Source organism: Salmo salar, chromosome 06, assembly GCF_965601325.2.
Source record: "Salmo salar chromosome 06, fSalSal1, whole genome shotgun sequence".
Classification (NCBI taxonomy): Eukaryota; Metazoa; Chordata; class Actinopteri; order Salmoniformes; family Salmonidae; genus Salmo; species Salmo salar.
The window spans coordinates 96285027-96307500 of record NC_138296.1 but is presented as its reverse complement, the minus strand read 5'-3'; the positions used below and the strand labels follow the sequence as shown (position 1 = coordinate 96307500).

The following is a 22474-nucleotide window of genomic DNA, read 5'->3' as shown; positions in this document are numbered from 1 at the left end:
TCACCCTCTCCTCTCCCCTCCTCTCACCCTCTCCTCTACCCTCCTCTCACCTCTCCTCTCCCCTCCTCTCTCCTCTCCTCTACCCTCCTCTCACCCTCTCCTCTACCCTCCTCTCACCCTCTCCTCTACCCTCCTCTCACCCTCTCCTCTTCCTCCTCTCCCTCCTCCCTCCCCTCCCTCCTCCCCCTCCCTCCTCTCCCTCCCTCCCCTCTCCCACCCTCCTCTCACCCTCTCCTCTCCCCTCCTCTCACCCTCTCCTCTACCCTCCTCTCACCTCCCTCTCCCTCCTCCACCCTCTCCTCTCCCTCCCCTCACCTCCCTCCTCTCCCCTCCTCCTCTCCCCTCCCTCTCCCCTCCTCTCCTCTACCCTCCTCTCACCCTCTCCTCTACCCTCCTCTCACCCTCCCCTCCCCTCCTCTCACCGCCTCCCCCTCCTCTCACCCTCTCCTCTACCCCTCCCTCTCCCTCCTCCACCCTCCCTCTCCCCTCCTCTCACCCTCTCCTCTCCCCTCCTCTCACCCTCCTCCCCCTCTCCCCTCCCCTCCTCCACCCTCTCCTCTCCCCTCCTCTCACCCTCCTCCCCCTCTCCCTCTCCCCTCCTCCACCCTCTGCTCTACCCTCCTCTCACCTTCTCCTCTACCCTCCTCTCACCCTCTCCTCTCCCCTCCCCTCACCCTCCCTCCTCTCCCCTCCTCCTCTCCCCTTCTCCTCTCCCCTTCTCCTCTCCTCTACCCTCCTCTCACCCTCTCCTCTACCCTCCTCTCACCCTCTCCTCTACCCTTCTCTCCTCTCCCCTCCTCTCACCCTCTCCTCTACCCTCCTCTCACCCTCTCCTCTACTCTTCTCTCCTCTACCCTCCTCTCACCCTCTCCTCTCCCCTCCTCTCACCCTCTCCTCTCCCCTCCTCTCACCCTCTCCTCTACCCTCCTCTCACCCTCTCCTCTACCCTTCTCTCCTCTCCCCTCCTCTCCCCTTCTCTCCTCTCCCCTCCTCTCACCTTCTCCTCTCCCCTTCTCCTCTCATCTCCCCTCCTCTCACCCTCTCCTCTACCCTTCTCTCCCCTTCTCTCCTCTCCCCTCCTCTCACCTTCTCCTCTCCCCTTCTCTCCTCTCCCCTCCTCTCACCTTCTCCTCTCCCCTTCTCTCCTCTCATCTCCCCTCCTCTCACCCTCTCCTCTCCCCTCCTCTCACAACTTCTCTCTTGGTCTGAACTCTGGCTACTACAGAAATAGAAAACAGATGCAGTTAATAGCAGGTAAACTTCAGAGGTGTAAAGTACTGGGGTATCTGTACTTTAATTTACTATTTATATTTTTGATACTTTACTTTTACTTTAACTTCACTACATTCCTAAAGAAAATGATGTACTTTTTACTTCCATACATTTTACCTGACACCCAAAAGTACTTATTATATTTTGAATCAAATCATATTTGATCAAATCCAATTTTATTGGTCACATACACATATTTAGCAGATTTTATTGCAGGTGTACTGACTGACTGGTACTGGCTGACTGGTACTGATTGACTGGTACTGGCTGACTGGTACCGACTGGTACTGGCTGACTGGTACTGGCTGACTGGTACAGAGTGGTACTGACTGGTACTGGCTGACTGGTACTGGCTGATTGGTACTGGCTGACTGGTACAGAGTGGTACTGACTGGTACTGACTGACTGGTACTTGCTGACTGATACTGACTGGTACTCGCTGACTGGTACTGGCTGACTGGCACAGAGTGGTACTGACTGGTACTGTCTGACTGGTACTGGCTGGAACTGGCTGACTGGTACTGTCTGACTGGTACTGTCTGACTGGTACTGTCTGACTGGTACTGGCTGACTGGTACTGGCTGGTACTGGCTGACTGGTACTGACTGGTACTGGCTGACTGGTACTGGCTGACTGGTACTGGCTGACTGGTACTGGCTGGTACTGGCTGACTGGTACTGGCTGACTGGTACTGGCTGGTACTGGCTGACTGGTACTGGCTGACTGGTACTGGCTGACTGGTACTGGCTGACTGGTACTGACTGGTACTGACTGACTGGTACTGACTGACTGGTACTGGCTGACTGGTACTGACTGGTACTGGCTGACTGGTACTGACTGACTGGTACTGGCTGACTGGTACAGGCTGGTACTGGCTGACTGGTACTGGCTGGTACTGGCTGACTGGTACTGACTGACTGGTACTGGCTGACTGGTACTGACTGGTACTGGCTGACTGGTACTGACTGACTGGTACTGGCTGACTGGTACAGGCTGGTACTGGCTGACTGGTACTGGCTCGTACTGGCTGACTGGTACTGACTGACTGGTACTGGCTGACTGGTACAGGCCAGGCAGGGAGACCCTCTACTGGGATATGTGATATGAATCCTTATGTCATAGATCAATATATTTTTTGCTTTCTATCTGGTTCTGGTTGTTTAAGTTGACATTGAAAGTGTTCTTCCCGAAAATTACTACTTAGATTACCCACCTAAGAATTTTCTATACAGAAAAAAAAAAACCTGTAATTATCTCCAATGACTTGTCGTGGAAATTCCCCCCCAGTGACACCTGAAATCAGTCTTAAAGGAATCATTCTGTATTATCAGCAAGCTGGAACGGTTCCAACCAACTCAATGCACCGTAGTAGTACAGGTGTCACGACTTCTACCGAAGTCGATGCCCCTCCTTCTTCAGGTGGTGCTCGGCGGTCGACGTCACCGGTCTTCTAGCCATGATTGATCCATTTTTCATTTTCCATTTGTTTTGTCTTGTCTTCCTACCACACCTGGTTCCAATCCCATTAATTACATGCTGTGTATTTAACCCTCTGTTTTCCCCTCATGTCCTTGTCGGAGATTGTTAGTGGTTATTGTGTTTGTGTATTTGTATAGGTGTGCGACGGGTATGTTTACCCATGTTTATTTTTATGTACGTTGGTTTTGTGGAGTTTGTTTTATAAATATGAAACGACTCCAGTTACACCAAGTTGGTTTCTCCTGCGCCTGACTTCCCTGCCACCTACACACACTACAATGACAACAGGTCTGTCAGGAGCTCTGTCGTGGCAGTCCTGTTAGTTCTCTGAGTTATATTTGCATGATTTACATTATTCATAATTCATCCCTCATTAACGTTTGGTTCTTATTAATAGCATGTGACCGACCAACACCTCACGAGGCTTCTTCTCTCCAAGCTGAGACCTTGAAACGGAGACAACCCTTTCTGATGCACTAAATAATGTTCATTACACTGATAGTGAGGATTCCTCCCAGGCACCATCAATCAGTCACTTACATGAACCCAGTCTAAATGGTTATTAGAAAAGCACAAACATCAAATGTTCCTTCTCTCTCTCAATTCAATTCAAGGGGCTTTATTGACATGGGAAACATATGTTTACATTGCCAAAGCAAGTGAAATGGATAAACAAGTGGAGAAAAAAAAAGGTGAAATAAACAATAAAAAGTGAACAATAAAAATATGTTACAAAAGAATAGAGACATTTCAAATGTCATATTATGTCTCTCTCAATCTATCTGTCTCAGCCTGTTTATCTCTGTGTGGTTTGCCGGTGTTATAGCCAACAAGCCCATGTTGTTTCTTGCTGTTGTGTATCTAATTTTATCCTGTTTTTCATGAATGGTCATTATAGCCCTGTAGGTGGGCACTACCCAGTAGAGAAGATTTACATTTAAAATTGAAGCATGGGGAGGGGGGGGGGGGAGAAAAAGGAGGAGGAAGGGGAGGAAGAGGAAGACGGGAGGGGGGTGAGGAGGAAGGGGAGGAGGGGGAGGAAGAGGAAGACAGGGGGGAAGAGGAAGACAGGGGGGAAGAGGAAGACGGGGGTGTGAGGAGGAAGGGGAGGAAGAGGAAGGGGAGGAAGACAGGGGGGAAGAGGAAGACGGGGGGGTGAGGAGGAAGGGGAGGAAGGGGAGGAAGAGGAAGACAGGGGGAAGAGGAAGACGGGGGTGAGGAGGAAGGGAAGAGGAAGACAGGGAGGAAGAGGAAGACGGGGGTGAGGAGGAAGGGGAGGAAGAGGAAGGGGAGGAAGAGGAAGACGGGGGGGTGAGGAGGAAGGGGAGGAAGACAGGGAGGAAGAGGAAGATGGGGGTGAGGAGGAAGGGGAGGAAGAGGAAGACAGGGAGGAAGAGGAAGATGGGGGTGAGGAGGAAGGGGAGGAAGAGGAAGGGGAGGAAGACGGGGGGAAGAGGAAGACGGGGGTGTGAGGAGGAAGGGGAGGAAGAGGAAGACAAGGGGGAAGAGGAAGACGGGGGGTGAGGAGGAAGGGGAGGAAGAGGAAGACGGGGAGGAAGGGGAGGAAAAGGAAGACAGGGGGCAAGAGGAAGACGGGGGTGAGGAGGAAGGGGAGAAAGTGGAAGGGGAGGAAGACAGGGGGGAGGAAGGGGAGGAAGAGGAAGACGGGGAGGCAGGGGAGGAAGAGGAAGACAGGGGGGAAGAGGAAGACGGGGGGTCGACCACTACATTCTGTGCCAGGGGAAAATGTACTAATTACCCTAAATCCACCATGCAGGGTAATTCACTGAACTTTTGGCTTCATCTCAAATGGTACTTCATTCATAAATTAGTGCATTTGGTGCCATAGGGCTCTGGTCTATAGTAGTGCACTATGTAGGGAATATGGTGCCATAGGGCTCAGGTCTATAGTAGTGTACTATATAGGGAATATGGTGCCATAGGGCTCTGGTCTATAGTAGTGCACTATATAGGGAATATGGTGCCATAGGGCTCTGGTCTATAGTAGTGCACTATATAGGGAATATGGTGCCATAGGGCTCTGGTCTATAGTAGTGCACTATGTAGGGAATATGATGCCATAGGGCACTGGTCTATAGTAGTGCACTATATAGGGAATAGGGTGCCATAGGGCTCTAGTCTATAGTAGTGCACTATATAGGGAATAGGGTGCCATAGGGCTCTGGTCTATAGTAGTGCACTATGTAGGGAATATGGTGCCATAGGGCACTGGTCTATAGTAGTGTACTATATAGGGAATATGGTGCCATAGGGCTCTGGTCTATAGTAGTGCACTATATAGGGAATAGGGTGCCATAGGGCTCTGGTTAAAAGTAGTGCACTATATAGGGAATATGGTACCATAGGGCTCTGGTCTAAAGTAGTGCACTATATAGGGAATATGGTGCCATAGAGCCCTGGTCTAAAGTAGTGCACTATATAGTGAATATGGTGCTATATGTCTCTGGTCAAAAGCAGTGCAGTATATAGGCAATAGGGTGGCATTTGGGACGAATATTTTTGGATGGCGGCTCTGGCAAGAATGTCCTGGAGAAGAAGAAAAAAACAGAACGATTATGTCCCAAATGGCACCATATTCCCTAGTGCACTACTTCTGTCCTGGTCACTACTTCTGTCACTGCATAGGGAATAAACAGGGTGCCTGGATTTGGGACCGTGTCCAACATCAGATAAAAGTAAGTGAAGGGGCGTGGTGTAGATATTCGGTGTTTTGAATTTATCTCTCCCGGTTAGATCTCGGGAATGCACTCAGCGACGTGGCTCGAGTCACAACTGGACACACGGAGCTCATCACCGTGAATAGTCTTGTTTTTTAAAAAATATATATATTGTGGACGTTGTTTTGCCATCCAATCCGTCTTTATGAAAGACAAAACGACTGCCCTGACGTGTAAGTATCCCTAGGCATTCTTTAAGACACTGCTATGCGAATACAGAAGGATGTATTTAAATGGGGATATTATTCTTTATTAGCCTGCTAGCTCTTCTGCATCTCATCGTTTTTTGATAAGATACAACTTTTGGATGAAGAAGGACCTAGGCTATGCCCCGGTTCACTCCACAAGCTCCCGGGACTCGGTTATAACATCATTTGTTATCTACTGGTATGTTAAAATAACGTTGGACTGATAACAAGTCATTTCTCACCTCAACGTGAATCAGTCGCTCATGCTCTGCTCATGGAGAAATATGCAGCAAAGCAACGCGATAACAGGACCGCTACTGAACTAAAAAGTTGCTGTCGAAAAGGAAAACTGATTTGATTGATTGTATTAGGTTATTGATAATGAAAATCGATGGATTATTCACTTTTTTTATTTTTATAAGGAAGGTTTCTGATATATACTCTAGGTTAACAACATCTGAAATATTGTTCCAAGACGCAATGGGCTCTTAGGCTACATCTCTGGAATTATCTGGATTCTGTGTTGTTTTATTAACATTTTATTAACGTGAAAAAAATGTATTGATCGGGGAATGATTGAACACTTGACAGATAATCGATTTATTTGAAGAATTCTGCTTGTTGCGTGTGAACAGCTGTTAGGTTGGTGTAGCAGGACTTTTACTGTAACAGGACTTTTACTGTAGCAGGACTTTTACTGTAACAGGACTTTTACTGTAACAGGACTTTTACTGTAACAGGACTTTTACTGTAGCAGGACTTTTACTGTAGAATGACTTTTACTGTAACAGGGCTTTTACTGTTGCAGGACTTTTACTGTAGCAGGACTGTTACTGTAACAGGACTTTTGCTGTAGAAAGACTTTTACTGTAGCAGGAGAAGGACTTTTACTGTAACAGGACTTTTACTGTAACAGGGATTTTACTGTAACAGGGCTTTTACTGTAGCAGGACTTTTACTGTAGCAGGACTTTTACTGTAACAGGACTTTTACTGTAGAAAGACTTTTACTGTAGCAGGAGAAGGACTTTTACTGTAACAGGGCTTTTACTGTAACAGGGCTTTTACTGTAACAGGGCTTTTACTGTAGCAGGACTTTTACTGTAACAGGGCTTTTACTGTAGCATGACTTTTACTGTAACAGGACTTTTACTGTAGCAGGAGAAGGACTTTTACTGTAACAGGACTTTTACTGTAACAGGGCTTTTACTGTAACAGGGCTTTTACTGTAACAGGACTTTTACTGTAACAGGACTTTTACTGTAACAGGGCTTTTACTGTAGCAGGACTTTTACTGTAACAGGACTTTTACTGTAACAGGACTTTTACTGTAACAGGGCTTTTACTGTAACAGGGCTTTTACTGTAACAGGGCTTTTACTGTAACAGGACTTTTACTGTAACAGGGCTTTTACTGTAGCAGGACTTTTACTGTAACAGGACTTTTACTGTAACAGGGCTTTTACTGTAACAGGACTTTTACTGTAACAGGGCTTTTACTGTAACAGGGCTTTTACTGTAACAGGGCTTTTACTGTAGCAGGACTTTTACTGTAACAGGACTTTTACTGTAACAGGACTTTTACTGTAGCAGGACTTTTACTGTAACAGGACTTTTACTGTAACAGGACTTTTACTGTAGCAGGACTTTTACTGTAACAGGGCTTTTACTGTAGCAGGACTTTTACTGTAACAGGACTTTTACTGTAGCAGGACTTTTACTGTAGCTCAGCAATAATGTCTTTTTTCCTGTTTTATATTTATTTATTTATTTCTAGTATTGTTGTTTTTTTCACTCAAAATGATTGAACCAATAGCTTTAATTTGAAATGTATAAACTTTGTCTGTCTCTGCCCTGGACTAAGATGTAATGAATGACCGCGAAAGTAAATTATTTCTCTCGAATAAACCCCGAAAACCAGGTGAGGTATAACCGTTCCGAAACCCCACACAGAATATTCATTATGTTTAATAGTCTGGAGACATTCTGAATCTACAGAGCACATTCTCTCTGCTCAAAATAAAATAACATACTTCCTTAATTAAATCATCAAAGCGGTGTGTTTGGAGACTTGACTGGAGTTCTTTAGACCGGGTTGGGGGGGGTGTTCCGTTTGTTGTGCGGAAAATATATAACAATCAATGTCCTATTTCTTTGACGCCTGTCGTCTCGTCCCCCCCCCCCCCCCCCCCCCCCTTGGCCTTTCCCAGCTGAATGTAGGAGAAGACAAGGAGAGCTACTACCCTCCAGTTTGTACTTTAGCATTTCCAGAGGCTTTTCTTGGCATCTATCTGGCCTCTCACCCCTCCCCCCCTCTGCCCCCCCCCGTCTGCCCCCCCCCTCTAACCCCCCCTCCTAGTCTTTTCTATGTCAGAGAACATGCGTCATTGGGAGCCGGTTTAATCCAGAAGTTAAATTGACAAGTGGCCCAGAGAGTAAAGTTCATATGGACTGAAGGAATATTACTGTATTTCTTACTGATACACTAACCCAGGCAGTTCTGCAGTACAGGCCCCTTTATGTCTGTCTGTCTGTCTGTCTGTCTGTCTGTCTGTCTGTCTGTCTGTCTGTCTGTCTGTCTGTCTGTCTGTCTGTCTCTGTGTCTGTCTGTCTGTCTGTCTGTCTGTCTGTCTGTCTGTGTGTTTGGAACGCTGTCTGTCTGTCTGTCTGTCTGTCTGTCTGTCTCTGTGTCTGTCTGTCTGTCTGTCTGTGTTTTGGAACGCTGTCTGTCTGTCTCTGTCTGTCTGTCTGTCTCTGTGTTGGAACCCTGTCTGTCTGTCTGTCTGTCTGTCTGTCTGTCTGTCTGTCTGTCTGTCTGTCTGTCTGTCTGTCTGTCTGTCTGTCTGTCTGTCTGTTGGAACGCTGTCTGTCTGTCTGTCTGTCTGTCTGTCTGTCTGTCTGTCTGTCTGTCTGTCTGTCTGTCTGTCTGTGTGTTGGAACCCTGTCTGTCTGTCTGTCTGTCTGTCTGTCTGTCTGTCTGTCTGTCTGTCTGTCTGTCTGTCTGTCTGTCTGTCTGTCTGTCTGTCTGTCTGTGTTTTGGAACGCTGTCTGTCTGTCTGTCTGTCTGTCTGTCTGTCTGTCTGTTTGTCTGTCTGTAGATCAGAGTTTAATTATTCAGAGGTAATAGTAGAGGTTAAGGCTTATGTAATTTTGTAGGTTATTGACTTTCATTCGTTGTTTACTATCTATATATATATACCAGGGGAGGCTACTGTAGGCATATATATATATATATATATATATATATATACCAGGGGAGGCTACTGTAGGCATATATATATATATATATATATACCAGGGGAGGCTACTGTAGGCATATATATATATATATATATATATATATATATATATATATATATATATATATATATATATATATATATATATATATACCAGGGGAGGCTACTGTAGGCATATATATATATACCAGGGGAGGCTACTGTAGGCATATCTATATATATATACCAGGGGAGGCTACTGTAGGCATATCTATACATATATACCAGGGGAGGCTACTGTAGGCATATATATATATATATATATACCAGGGGAGGCTACTGTAGGTATATATATATATATATATATACCAGGGGAGGCTACTGTAGGCATATATATATATATATACCAGGGGAGGCTACTGTAGGCATATATATATATATATATATATATACCAGGGGAGGCTACTGTAGGCATATATATATATATATACCAGGGGAGGCTACTGTAGGCATATATATATAATATACCAGGGGAGGCTACTGTAGGCATATATATATATATATACCAGGGGAGGCTACTATAGGCATATATATATATATATACCAGGGGAGGCTACTGTAGGCATATATATATATATATACCAGGGGAGGCTACTGTAGGCATATATATATATATATACCAGGGGAGGCTACTATAGGCATATATATATATATATATACCAGGGGAGGCTACTGTAGGCATATCTATATATATATACCAGGGGAGGCTACTGTAGGCATATCTATATATATATATACCAGGGGAGGCTACTGTAGGCATATATATATATATATATACCAGGGGAGGCTACTGTAGGCATATATATATATATAATATACCAGGGGAGGCTACTGTAGGCATATATATATATATATATATATATATATATATATATATATATATATATATATATATATATATATATATATATATACCAGGGGAGGCTACTGTAGGCATATATATATATATATATACCAGGGGAGGCTACTGTAGGCATATATATATATACCAGGGGAGGCTACTGTAGGCTATGTTATTCAGATGTGATAGGGTTTTCCGTTTCCAGAAAGAACAAATAAACACATCTGGACGGTTTTAGAGAAGATCTGTTTTTGTTTTTATCTTAACACTGAATACACTTTGGCGACAACCCACATTGTTTGTTCTCTGTCTACAATGGCTGTTGACATTTCTGATCTGTTGCACAGATCATTTCGGAGGCGTTGGAAAATTCCTGCAACTCTGCACGTTCATACTAATACATACGGTTCGTTCAGCTGGCTACAGACGGACCGTAGGTGTTTTCACCCTTCTCTTTAACGTTGCGCTTTGACGCTTTGACGCAATACCCGAGCTTGAGGAGCGCGGTAGACTACTGTAGATATCCACTACGCATTCTGAGCGCAAACACGTCCGATTGTCTGAAACCGCAGCAAAGCTTGTCAAATAAACGTCACGGTCTGCCGCTCTGAATCCGTGTTGACGCTGGAACACGCCCATGCGGTGGGGACGAATACCATGATACACTCTGGAGTAGAGAGACTGCAGTCAGCCTTCCTCCTTCGCTCCCTCCTCCCTCGCTCCCTCCTCCCTTTCCTGCCCTCCTATAGAAGAAGTCCAACACAGAGCTCTACAGTACAGCTCTGAACCAGACCGTGCAGAATATAGCCTGTAGCCATGATAAATAGTAAGGAACACAGACAAACAGCTGTAACACGAGGACTAAGGAGCTTTACTCACTGGTAGGATTCTATCTACGCTTGAACAAGAGACCGTATTCATTCAACCCTCTCAGAGACACTTTTACAATAACTTTTACTCAGAGAGAGAGAGAGAAAGAAAGAGAGAGGAAGAGAGATAGAGAGAAAGAAAGAGAGATAGAGAGAGAGAGAGAAAGAGAGAGAGAGAGATAGAGAGCGAGAGAAGGAGAGGAAAGAAAGAGACAGAGGAAAAGAGAGAGAGAGCGAGACAGACAGAGAGAGAGAGAGATGGAGAGAGCGAAAGAGAGAGGAAGAGAGAGAGAGAGATAGACAGAGAGAGAGAGAGAATGAGACAGAGAGAGAGAAGAGAGAGCGAGACAGACGGAGAGAGAGAGAGAGAGATGCGAGAGAGACAGAGAGAGAGAGATGGAGTGAGAGAGCGCGAGAGATGGAGTGAGAGAGAGAGCGAGAGAGAGTGAGAGAGAGGGAGAGAGAGAGAGAGACAGCGAGAGAGAGTGAGAGAGGGAGATGGAGTGAGAGAGCGCGAGAGAGAGAGACAGAGAGACAGGAGAGAGAGTGAGAGAGAGGGAGTGAGAGAGAGAGAGACGAGAGAGAGTGAGAGAGGGAGTGAGTGAGAGAGGGAGAGAGTGAGAGAGGGAGAGAGAGAGGCAGAATATCTTTTAGCGTGGGTTTTCCATCTTTTTCATGTTTTTCCACCTTCTCCTTTGTGTTCTTTCTCTTGCAGCTTTTATGAAACAGAGAAGAATGGGGCTGAATGACTTTATTCAGAGACTGGCCACTACTAACTCCTACACCTGCAAGCAGTGAGTGACTTGATTCATAACGTTTAGAATGTTCTTTTGTACTTTTGTTAGTTCTTTTTGAATGTTTTTATTAGGTTTTACCTCATTAGGCCTAGCCCTTTATGATGGGCTGTTTGTCTGTATGTCATTACTGCATGTTAAAGACGGAATAACGACCATGCATTCTGACTAACCATTTTGCTATTGCTTATTGTACCCAAAGTTGGATTATGATTGATATATTGGAGAAGGCTCTATCTCAACTGTCTGTCTCTGTATCTCTCTCTGTCTCTGTCTCTCTCTGTCTCTGTCTATCTTAACTATCTGTCTCTCTCTGTCTCTGTATCACTCAACTGTCTGTCTCTGTCTCTCTCTCTCTCTCTCTCTCTCTCTCTCTCTCTCTCTCTCTCTCTCTCTGTCTCGCTGTATCTCTGTCTCTGTATCTCTGTCTCTCTGTCTCGCTCTCTGTCTCTATATCTCTCTGTCTCGCTCTCTGTCTCTATATCTCTCTGTCTATCTCAACTGTCTGTTTCTGTCTCTCTCTGTCTATCTCTCTATCTCTGTCTCTCTCTCTCTCTGTCTATCTCTGTTTATCTCCCTCTGTCTCTCTGTCTCTCTGTCTCTGTCTATCTGAACTGTCTGTCTCTGTCTCTCTCTCTCTGTCTCTCTCTATGTCTCTCTCTCTGTCTATCCCTCTGTCTCTCTCTCTCTCTCTTTCTCTCTCTGTCTCTCTCTCTCTGTCTATCTCTCTGTCTCTCTCTCTCTGTCTATCTCTGTCTCTCTCTCTCTCCAGTCCTGAGGTTCAGTCCATCGTCAACTTGGCTCCCCAACAACAGGAGGCTGAACTCATGAACGCGAATCCCTCTCCCCCTGTAAGTACAAATGTTTGTGTGTGCATACTGTATCTTTATTCAGACAGGGAGTCAATGCTGAGACCAGAGTCTCTTTATTTAGACAGGGAGTCAATGCTGAAAACAAGGTGCCTTTATTTAGACAGGGAGTCAATGCTGAGACCAAGGAGTCTTTATTTAGACAGGGAGTCAATGCTGAGACCAAGGAGTCTTCATTTAGACAGGGAGTCAATGCTGAGACCAAGGAGTCTTTATTCAGACAGGGAGTCAATGCTGAGACCAAGGAGTCTTTATTCAGACAGGGAGTCAATGCTGAGACCAAGGAGTCTTTATTCAGACAGGGAGTCAATGCTGAGACCAAGGAGTCTTCATTCAGACATGGAGTCAATGCTGAGAGGTCTCTTTTCCAGGTGAGCACCACAATGCACATCAAAATACAATAAACTTATTAAACTACATGTAGCATTGGGCCAGAAAAACCTAAATGACGCAAGTTCAAATCCCAGAGCCAACAATGTGAAAAATCTGCCAATGTACTCTTGAGCAAAGCACTTAACCCTAATTGCTCCTGGGTCACCACCAGTAATGGCTGTGACCCCACTCTCAAAAGGGCGTCTCAAGGGGAGTTGGGAAATGCAACAACAACAACAACAACATTTCTCTTCCACAAGTACAGCTTAACCAGTTGTAGGTGCAGTGAAAGGGACAAATATAAGCAGTGGCGATGCGTCCAGCAGATGGCGCTATTTTTCATGTAATTCTGTCATCGATTTATTTACAATAGTGTATTATATCAGTTAGCAAACAATGTAAACTAAGTCAACCCGCTGAGAGCCAGGTAACTTCTGTCCCCTTGGGTGCTGTGGTAAACTAAGTCAGCCCACTGAGAGCCAGGTAACTTCTGTCCTCTTGGGTGCTGTGGTAAACTAAGTCAGCCCACTGAGAGCCAGGTAACTTCTGTCCTCTTGGGTGCTGTGGTAAACTAAGTCAGCCCACTGAGAGCCAGGTAACTTCTGTCCTCTTGGGTGCTGTGGTAAACTAGGTCAGCACCACTGAGAGCCAGGTAACTTCTGTCCTCTTGGGTGCTGTGGTAAACTAAGTCAGCCCACTGAGAGCCAGGTAACTTCTGTCCTCTTGGGTGCTGTGGTAAACTAAGTCAGCCCACTGAGAGCCAGGTAACTTCTGTCCTCTTGGGTGCTGTGGTAAACTAAGTCAGCCCACTGAGAGCCAGGTAACTTCTGTCCTCTTGGGTGCTGTGGTAAACTAAGTCAGCCCACTGAGAGCCAGGTAACTTAGGTCCCCTTGGGTGCTGTGGTAAACTAAGTCAGCCCACTGAGAGCCAGGTAACTTCTGTCCTCTTGGGTGCTGTGGTAAACTAAGTCAGCCCACTGAGAGCCAGGTAACTTCTGTCCTCTTGGGTGCTGTGGTAAACTAAGTCAGCCCACTGAGAGCCAGGTAACTTCTGTCCTCTTGGGTGCTGTGGTAAACTAAGTCAGCCCACTGAGAGCCAGGTAACTTCTGTCCTCTTGGGTGCTGTGGTAAACTAAGTCAGCCCACTGAGAGCCAGGTAACTTCTGTCCTCTTGGGTGCTGTGGTAAACTAAGTCAGCCCACTGAGAGCCAGGTAACTTCTGTCCTCTTGGGTGCTGTGGTAAACTAAGTCAGCCCACTGAGAGCCAGGTAACTTCTGTCCTCTTGGGTGTTGTGGTAAACTAAGTCAGCCCACTGAGAGCCAGGTAACTTAGGTCCCCTTGGGTGCTGTGGTAAACTAAGTCAGCCCACTGAGAGCCAGGTAACTTCTGTCCCCTTGGGTGCTGTGGTAAACTAAGTCAGCCCACTGAGAGCCAGGTAACTTAGGTCCCCTTGGGTGCTGTGGTAAACTAAGTCAGTCCACTGAGAGCCAGGTAACTTCTGTCCTCTTGGGTGCTGTGGTAAACTAAGTCAGCCCACTGAGAGCCAGGTAACTTCTGTCCTCTTGGGTGCTGTGGTAAACTAAGTCAGCCCACTGAGAGCCAGGTAACTTAGGTCCCCTTGGGTGCTGTGGTAAACTAAGTCAGCCCACTGAGAGCCAGGTAACTTCTGTCCTCTTGGGTGCTGTGGTAAACTAAGTCAGCCCACTGAGAGCCAGGTAACTTCTGTCCTCTTGGGTGCTGTGGTAAACTAAGTCAGCCCACTGAGAGCCAGGTAACTTCTGTCCTCTTGGGTGCTGTGGTAAACTAAGTCAGCCCACTGAGAGCCAGGTAACTTCTGTCCTCTTGGGTGCTGTGGTAAACTAAGTCAGCCCACTGAGAGCCAGGTAACTTCTGTCCTCTTGGGTACTGCGATAGAGTTACATTGGCACAGAATAGTCGACGTCTTTTGTCCGGTAATTTTGATTGATATGTGTCTTCTAGCTGAAAACGTTATCATGACTCATGTTGACTATCTCCTATCAAATCATTTTCAAACTTAGCGTTATGAAGGAAATATAGAGAGATAAAACATTTCAGGACTCATTAGACACTAAACATTGAAATAAATAATTATCCGTTAAAATAAAGCAAGCTGGAAAAGAAGATTCACCTGTATTTGGTGGTGGGATATCAGACCGTAATACCCTTGGAATTATAACTATGTTATTGTTTGATATCAGACCATAATACCCTTGGAACTATCACTATGTTAATGTTTGATATCAGACTGTAATATCCTTAGAACTGTAACTATGTCTAGTTAATGTTTGATATCAGGCTGTAATACCCTTGGAACTGTAACTATGTTAATGTTTGATATCAGACTGTAATACCCTTGGAACTGTAACTATGTTATTGTTTGATATCAGACCATAATACCCTTGGAACTATCACTATGTTAATGTTTGATATCAGACTGTAATACCCTTGGAACTATAACTATGTTAATGTTTGATATCAGACTGTAATACCCTTGGAACTATAACTATGTTAATGTTTGATATCAGACTGTAATACCCTTGGAACTGTAACTATGTTATTGTTTGATATCAGACTGTAATACCCTTGGAACTGTAACTATGTCTAGTTAATGTTTGATATCAGGCTGTAATACCCTTGGAACTGTAACTATGTTAATGTTTGATATCAGACTGTAATACCCTTGGAACTATAACTATGTTAATGTTTGATATCAGACTGTAATACCCTTGGAACTGTAACTATGTTAATGTTTGATATCAGACTGTAATACCCTTGGAACTATAACTATGTTAATGTTTGATATCAGACTGTAATACCCTTGGAACTGTAACTATGTTAATGTTTGATATCAGACTGTAATACCCTTGAAACTGTAACTATGTTAATGTTTGATATCAGACTGTAACACCCTTGGAACTGTAACTATGTTAATGTTTGATATCAGACTGTAATACCCTTGGAACTGTAACTATGTTAATGTTTGATATCAGACTGTAATACCCTTGAAACTGTAACTATGTTAATGTTTGATATCAGACTGTAACACCCTTGGAACTGTAACTATGTTAATGTTTGATATCAGACTGTAATACCCTTGGAACTATAACTATGTTAATGTTTGATATCAGACTGTAATACCCTTGGAACTATAACTATGTTAATGTTTGATATCAGACTGTAATACCCTTGGAACTATAACTATGTTAATGTTTGATATCAGACTGTAATACCCTTGGAACTGCAACTATGTTATTGTTTGATATCAGACTGTAATACCCTTGGAACTGTAACTATGTTAATGTTTGATATCAGACTGTAATACCCTTGGAACTATAACTATGTTAATGTTTGATATCAGACTGTAATACCCTTGGAACTGTAACTATGTTAATGTTTGATATCAGACTGTAATACCCTTGGAACTATAACTATGTTAATGTTTGATATCAGACTGTAATACCCTTGGAACTATAACTATGTTAATGTTTGATATCAGACTGTAATACCCTTGGAACTGTAACTATGTTAATGTTTGATATCAGGCTGTAATACCCTTGGAACTATAACTATGTCTAGCCTGTTAGGGCTAGGGGGCAGTATTGACACGGCTGGATAAAAAACATACCCGATTTAATCTGGTTACCACTCCTACCCAGTAACTAGAATATGCATATACTTATTACATATGGATAGAAAACACCCTAAATTTTCTAAAACTGTTTGAATGGTGTCTGTGAGTATAACAGAACTCAAATGGCAGGTCAAAACCTGAGAGATTCCTTTACAGGAAGTGGCCTGTCTGACCATTTCTTGAACTTCTTTTCCATCTCTATCATTTACTAAGGATCTCTGCTCTAACGTGACACTTCCCACGTCGTCCATAGGCGCTCAGAGCCCGGGAAAAAACAGAATGTCGTCATTCCAGCCCCAGGCTGAAACACATTATCGCCTTTCTCAAGTGGCCGATCAAGGGACACTGGGCTTATGCGCGTGACCCGACCGCCCCCGCCTTTGGGATTTTTTCCTCTGTTTGCCGAAAAGGAGATTCCCTGTCGGAATATTATCGCTTTTCTACGAGAAAAATGGCGTAAAAATTGATTTTAAACAGCGGTTGACATGCTTCGAAGTACGGTAATGGAATATTTAGAATTTTATTGTCACGAATTGCGCCATGCGCGCGACACTTCTTTACTATTTCGGATAGTGTCTGGAACGCACGAACAAAACGCCGCTATTCGGATATAACGATGGATTATTTTGGACCAAACCAACATTTGTTATTGAAGTAGCAGTCCTGGGTGTGCATTCTGACGAAGACAACAAAAGGTAATGAAACTTTTATAATAGTAAATATGATTATGGTGAGTGCTAAACTTGCCGGGTGTCTAAATAGCGAGCCCGTGATGCCTGGGCTATGTACTTAGAATATTGCAAAATGTGCTTTCACCAAAAAGCTATTTTAAAATCGGACATATCGAGTGCATAGAGGAGGTCTGTATCTATAATTCTTAAAATAATTGTTATGCTTTTTGTGAACGTTTATCGTGAGTAATTTAGTAAAATGTTAGCGAATTCCCCGGAAGTATGCTAGTTCTGAACGTCACATGCTAATGTAAAAAGCTGGTTTTTGATATAAATATGAACTTGATTGAACAAAACATGCATGTATTGTATAACATAATGTCCTAGGGTTGTCATCTGATGAAGATCATCAAAGGTGAGTGCTGCATTTAGCTGTCTTCTGGGTTTTGGTGACATTATATGCTGGCTTGAAAAATGGGTGTCTGATTATTTCTGGCTTGGTACTCTGCTGACATAATCTAATGTTTTGCTTTCGTTGTAAAGCCTTTTTGAAATTGGACAGTGTGGTTAGATTAACGAGAGTCTTGTCTTTAAATAGCTGTAAAATAGTCATATGTTTGAGAAATTGAAGTAATAGGATTTTTAACATTTTGAAAATCGCGCCACAGGCTGCCAGTGGCTGTTACGTAGGTGGGACGCAAGCGTCCCACCTAGCCCATAGAGGCTAGTTAATGTTTGATATCAGGCTGTAATACCCTTGGAACTGTAACTATGTCTAGTAGTTGCCTTATTCTGAAGACCATCTTGGTAACAAGCAGGCAGACGCTCTCAGAACGGTGTTTTGTCTGCGTCCCAATACTCTAACAATGTTCAAGCGTTGGATTGTTCACCCACTAATAGGGAACGTGAGCTGGGTTTAGACCGTCGTGAGACAGGTTAGTTTTACCCTACGTCCCAATACTCTGACAATGTACAGTTGAAGTGGGAAGTTTACATACACCTTAGCCAAATTCATTTAAACTCAGTTTTTCCACAATTCCTGACATTTAATCCTAGTAAATATTCCTTGTCTTAGGTCAGTTTGGATCACCACTTTATTTTAAGAATGTGAAATGTAATAGTAGAGAGAATTATTTATTTCAGGTTTTATATCTTTTTATTTCTTTATTTCTTTATTTCTTTCATCACATTCTCAGTAGGTCACTCCATAAGTATTTGGTAGCATTGCCTTTAAATTGTTTAACTTGGGTCAAACGTTTCGGGTAGCCTTCCACAAGCTTCCCACAATAAGTTGGGTAAATTTTGGCCCATTCCTCCTGACAGAACTGGTGTAACTGAGTCAGGTTTGTAGGCCTCCTCGCTCGCACACGCTTTTTCAGTTCTGCCCACAAATGTTCTATTGGATTGAGGTCAGGGCTTTGTGATGGATACTCCAAAACATTGAGTGTGTTGTCCTTAAGCCATTTTGCCACAATTTTGGAAGTATGCTTGGAGTCATTGTCCATTTGAAAGACCCATTTGCGACCAAGCTTTAACTTCCTGACTGATGTCTTGAGATGTTGCTTCAATACATCCACATAATTTTCCTACCTCATGATGCCATCTATTTTGTGAAATGCACCAGTCCCTCCTGCAGCAAAGCACCCCCACAACATGATGCTGCCACCCCCATGCTTCACGGTTGGGATGGTGTTCTTTGGCTTCCAAGCCTCCCCCTTTTCCCCCCAAACATAACAATGGTCATTATAGCCAAACAGTTCTATTTTTGTTTCATCAGACCAGAGGACATTTCTCCAAAAAGTACGATCTTTGTCCCATGTGCAGTTGAAAACTGTAGTCTTGCTTTTTTATGGCGGTTTTGGAGCAGTGGCTTCTTCCTTGCTGAGCGGCCTTTCAGGTCATGTTGATATAGGACTCGTTTTACTGTGGATATAGATACTTTTGTACCTGTTTCCTCCAGCATCTTCACAAGGTCCTTTGCTGTTGTTCTGGGATTGATTTGCACTTTTTGCACCAAAGTATGTTCATCTCTAGGAGACAGAACGCGTCTCCTTCTTGAGCGGTATGACGGCTGCGTGGTCCCATGGTGTTTATACTTGTGTACTATTGTTTGTACAGATGAACATGGTACCTTCAGGCGTTTGGAAATTGCTCCCAAGGATGAACCAGACTTGTGGAGGTCTACAATTTCTTTTCTGAGGTCTTGGCTGATTTCTTTTGATTTTCCAATGTCAAGCAAAGAGGCACTGAGTTTGAAGGTAGGCCTTGAAATATATCCACAGGTACACCTCCAAGTGACTCAAATGATGTAAATTAGCCTATCAGAAGCTTCTAAAGCCATGACATCATTTTCTGGAATTTTCCAAGCTGTTTAAAGGCACAGTCAACTTAGTGTATGTAAACTTCTGACCCACTGGAATTGTGATAGAGTGAATTAATTATAAGTGAAATAATCTGTCTCTTAACAATTATTGGAAAAATTACTTGTGTTATGCACAAAGTAGATGTCCTAACCGACTTTCCAAAACTATAGTTTGTTAACAAGAAATTTGTGGAGTGGTTGAAAAACGAGTTTTAATGACTCCAACCTAAGTGTATGTAAACTACCGACTTCAACTGTATGTTTATATCATATCTCTTACCTCCTGCTCTCATCCACAGCCCAGTCCCTCCCAGCAGATGAACCTGGGCCCGTCCTCCAACCCCACAGCCAAGCCCAGTGACTTCCACTTCCTGAAGGTGATAGGGAAGGGCAGCTTCGGGAAGGTCCTCCTAGCCAGGCACCGAACAGACGACCAGTTCTACGCTGTTAAGGTGCTGCAGAAGAAGGCCATCCTGAAGAAGAAAGAGGTACAAGTTGCACACAGACACAGATACCACCACGTGGCCAACCTCTATAACCTCTAACCTTTACCCCTTTGTTGACCTCCAGGAGAAACACATCATGTCAGAGAGGAACGTCCTGTTGAAGAACATTAAACACCCCTTCCTAGTGGGACTACACTACTCCTTCCAGACCGCTGATAAACTCTACTTTGTACTGGACTACATTAACGGAGGAGAGGTGAGGAGACACACTGAAACATAAGGAAGGAGGAAGGGAGGGAAGGAAGGAGAGAGGAAGGGAGGGAGGGAGGGAGGGAGAGAGGGGCAGGAGGGGGAGTGAGGCAGGGAGGGAGGGCAGGCAGGAGGGGAGTGAGGCAGGGGGAGTGATGAAGGAAGGGAGGGAGGGGCAGGGAGAGAGAGAGGGCAGGAGGGGTCACAAGGAGTGAGGCAGGGAGGGTGGGAGGGGAGGGAGGGAGGCAGGGAGGAAGGGGGGAGGGAGGGGTCACAGGGAAGGAGGGAGGATGGGAGAAAGGGAGGGATGGAGAGAGAGGGAGGGATGGAGGGAGGGAGGGGGTCAGGGAGGGAGGGAGGGAGGGTGGGAGGGAGGGAGGGAGGGAGAGAGAGGGAGGGGGTCAGGGAAACTGTGGGCAGAATCAGCACTGGCATATTTCTGGAGTGAAGGAGTGAAGACAGCACTGTTTAAATATGGACTCTTCTTTTTCTCCTCTCTACCTCTCTTTCTCTATCTCCCTCTCTCTCTACCTCTCTTTCTCTCTCTATCTCCCTCTCTCAACCTCCCCCTCTATCTCCCTCTCTCTCAATTCGCTGTCTCTCTCTACCTCCCTCCTTCTCTACTTTCTTTATCCTCTCTCCTTTTTGCCCTCGTCTTCCTTCCATCTCTTTCTACCCCTGACTGTCTTCCTCCCATCCCATTCTACCCCTGACTGTCTTTCTCCCATCCCGTTTTACCTCTGACTGTCTTCCTCCCATCTCTTTCTACCTCTGACTGTCTTCCTTCCTCTCTATTTTTTCTCTGCTGTCTTGTTGTTTTCTATGATACTGTGGATGCATCGTTGAAGCTCTGCACACACCAATAGTACGATAAAGACCAAACCTCCCTCCCTCTATCTCTCCCTCTCTCTCTCTCTCTCTCTCTCTCTCTCTCTCTCTCTCTCTCTCTCTCTCTCTCTCTCTCTCTCCCTCTCTCTCTCTCTCTCCCTTTCTCTCTCTCTCTCTCTCTCTCTCTCTCTCCCTTTCTCTCTCTCTCTCTCTCTCTCTCACTCTCTCTCTCCCTCTCTCTCTCCGTCTCCATTTCTCTCTCCCTCTCTCTACCTCTCCCTTTCTCTCTCCTTCTCTCTCTCCCTCTCCCCCTCTCCCATTCTCTCTCCCTCTCTCTCCCTCTCCCTTTCTCTCTCCCTCTCTCTCCCTCTCTCTCTCTCTCTCTCTCTCTCTCTCTCTCTCTCTCTCTCTCTCTCTCTCTCTCCCTCTCTCTCCCTCTCCCTCCTTCTCTCTCTCCCTCTCCCCCTCTCCCTCTCCCTTTCTCTCTCCCTCTTTCTCTCTCCCTCTGCTCCAGTTGTTCTACCATCTCCAGAGGGAGCGATGTTTCTTAGAGCCTCGGGCCAGGTTCTATACAGCGGAGATCGCCAGTGCCCTGGGATACCTCCACTCTCTAAACATCGTTTACAGAGACCTGAAGCCTGAGAATATTCTACTGGACTCTCAGGGACACATCATACTCACGGACTTCGGGCTCTGCAAGGAGAACATAGAACAGAACGGAACCACGTCGACGTTCTGTGGAACTCCAGAAGTAAGGACAGAACTTTTTTTGTTTGTTATTGATAAAGTTTGATTGGTTGGTTGTATTGAAGGTACACTACATGACCAAAAGTATGTGGACACCTGCTCGTCGACCATCTCATTTCAAAATCATGGGCATTAATATGGTGTTGGTTTCCCCACTTTGCTGCTATAACACTTCTGGGAAGGCTTTCCACTAGATGTTGGAACATTGCTGCTATAACAGCCTCCGCTCTTCTGGGAAGGCTTTCCACTAGATGTTGGAACATTGCTGCTATAACAGCCTCCACTCTTCTGGGAAGGCTTTCCACTAGATGTTGGAACATTGCTGCTATAACAGCCTCCAGTCTTCTGGGAAGGCTTTCCACTAGATGTTGGTACATTGCTGCTATAACAGCCTCCACTCTTCTTGGGAAGGCTTTCCACTAGATGTTGGAACATTGCTGCTATAACAGCCTCCTCTCTTCTGGGAAGGCTTTCCACTAGATGTTGGAACATTGCTGCTATAACAGCCTCCACTCTTCTGGGAAGGCTTTCCACTAGATGTTGGAACATTGCTGCTATAACAGCCTCCACTCTTCTGGGAAGGCTTTCCACTAGATGTTGGAACATTGCTGCTATAACAGCCTCCTCTCTTCTGGGAAGGCTTTCCACTAGATGTTGGAACATTGCTGCTATAACAGCCTCCTCTCTTCTGGGAAGGCTTTCCACTAGATGTTGGAACATTGCTGCTATAACAGCCTCCACTCTTCTGGGAAGGCTTTCCACTAGATGTTGGAACATTGCTGCTATAACAGCCTCCTCTCTTCTGGGAAGACTTTCCACT

At 44.9% G+C, this 22474-nt stretch overlaps 1 protein-coding gene across 3 annotated transcripts in view; it reads left to right on the top strand.

Moving 5' to 3' along the window:
• LOC106593510 (serine/threonine-protein kinase Sgk1) overlaps positions 1–21715 on the top strand; it is a 53717-nt gene extending 32002 nt beyond the window's left edge. Inside the window, exons 1-6 of one of the 3 annotated variants that reach the window (XM_082977100.1) lie at positions 5489–5662; positions 11379–11457; positions 12230–12308; positions 19684–19872; positions 19955–20086; positions 21422–21715. In XM_082977100.1, coding sequence (XP_082833226.1) covers positions 5635–5662; positions 11379–11457; positions 12230–12308; positions 19684–19872; positions 19955–20086; positions 21422–21700 — 786 coding nt within the window. In that variant the 5' untranslated portion in view covers positions 5489–5634 and the 3' untranslated portion in view covers positions 21701–21715. Of the gene's footprint in view, positions 1–5488; positions 5663–11378; positions 11458–12229; positions 12309–19683; positions 19873–19954; positions 20087–20927; positions 21220–21421 lie in introns of those variants that run through there. The other 2 variants (XM_082977099.1, XM_082977101.1) reach the window with 2 other exon arrangements.
• Positions 21716–22474: the final 759 nt, after the last annotated feature.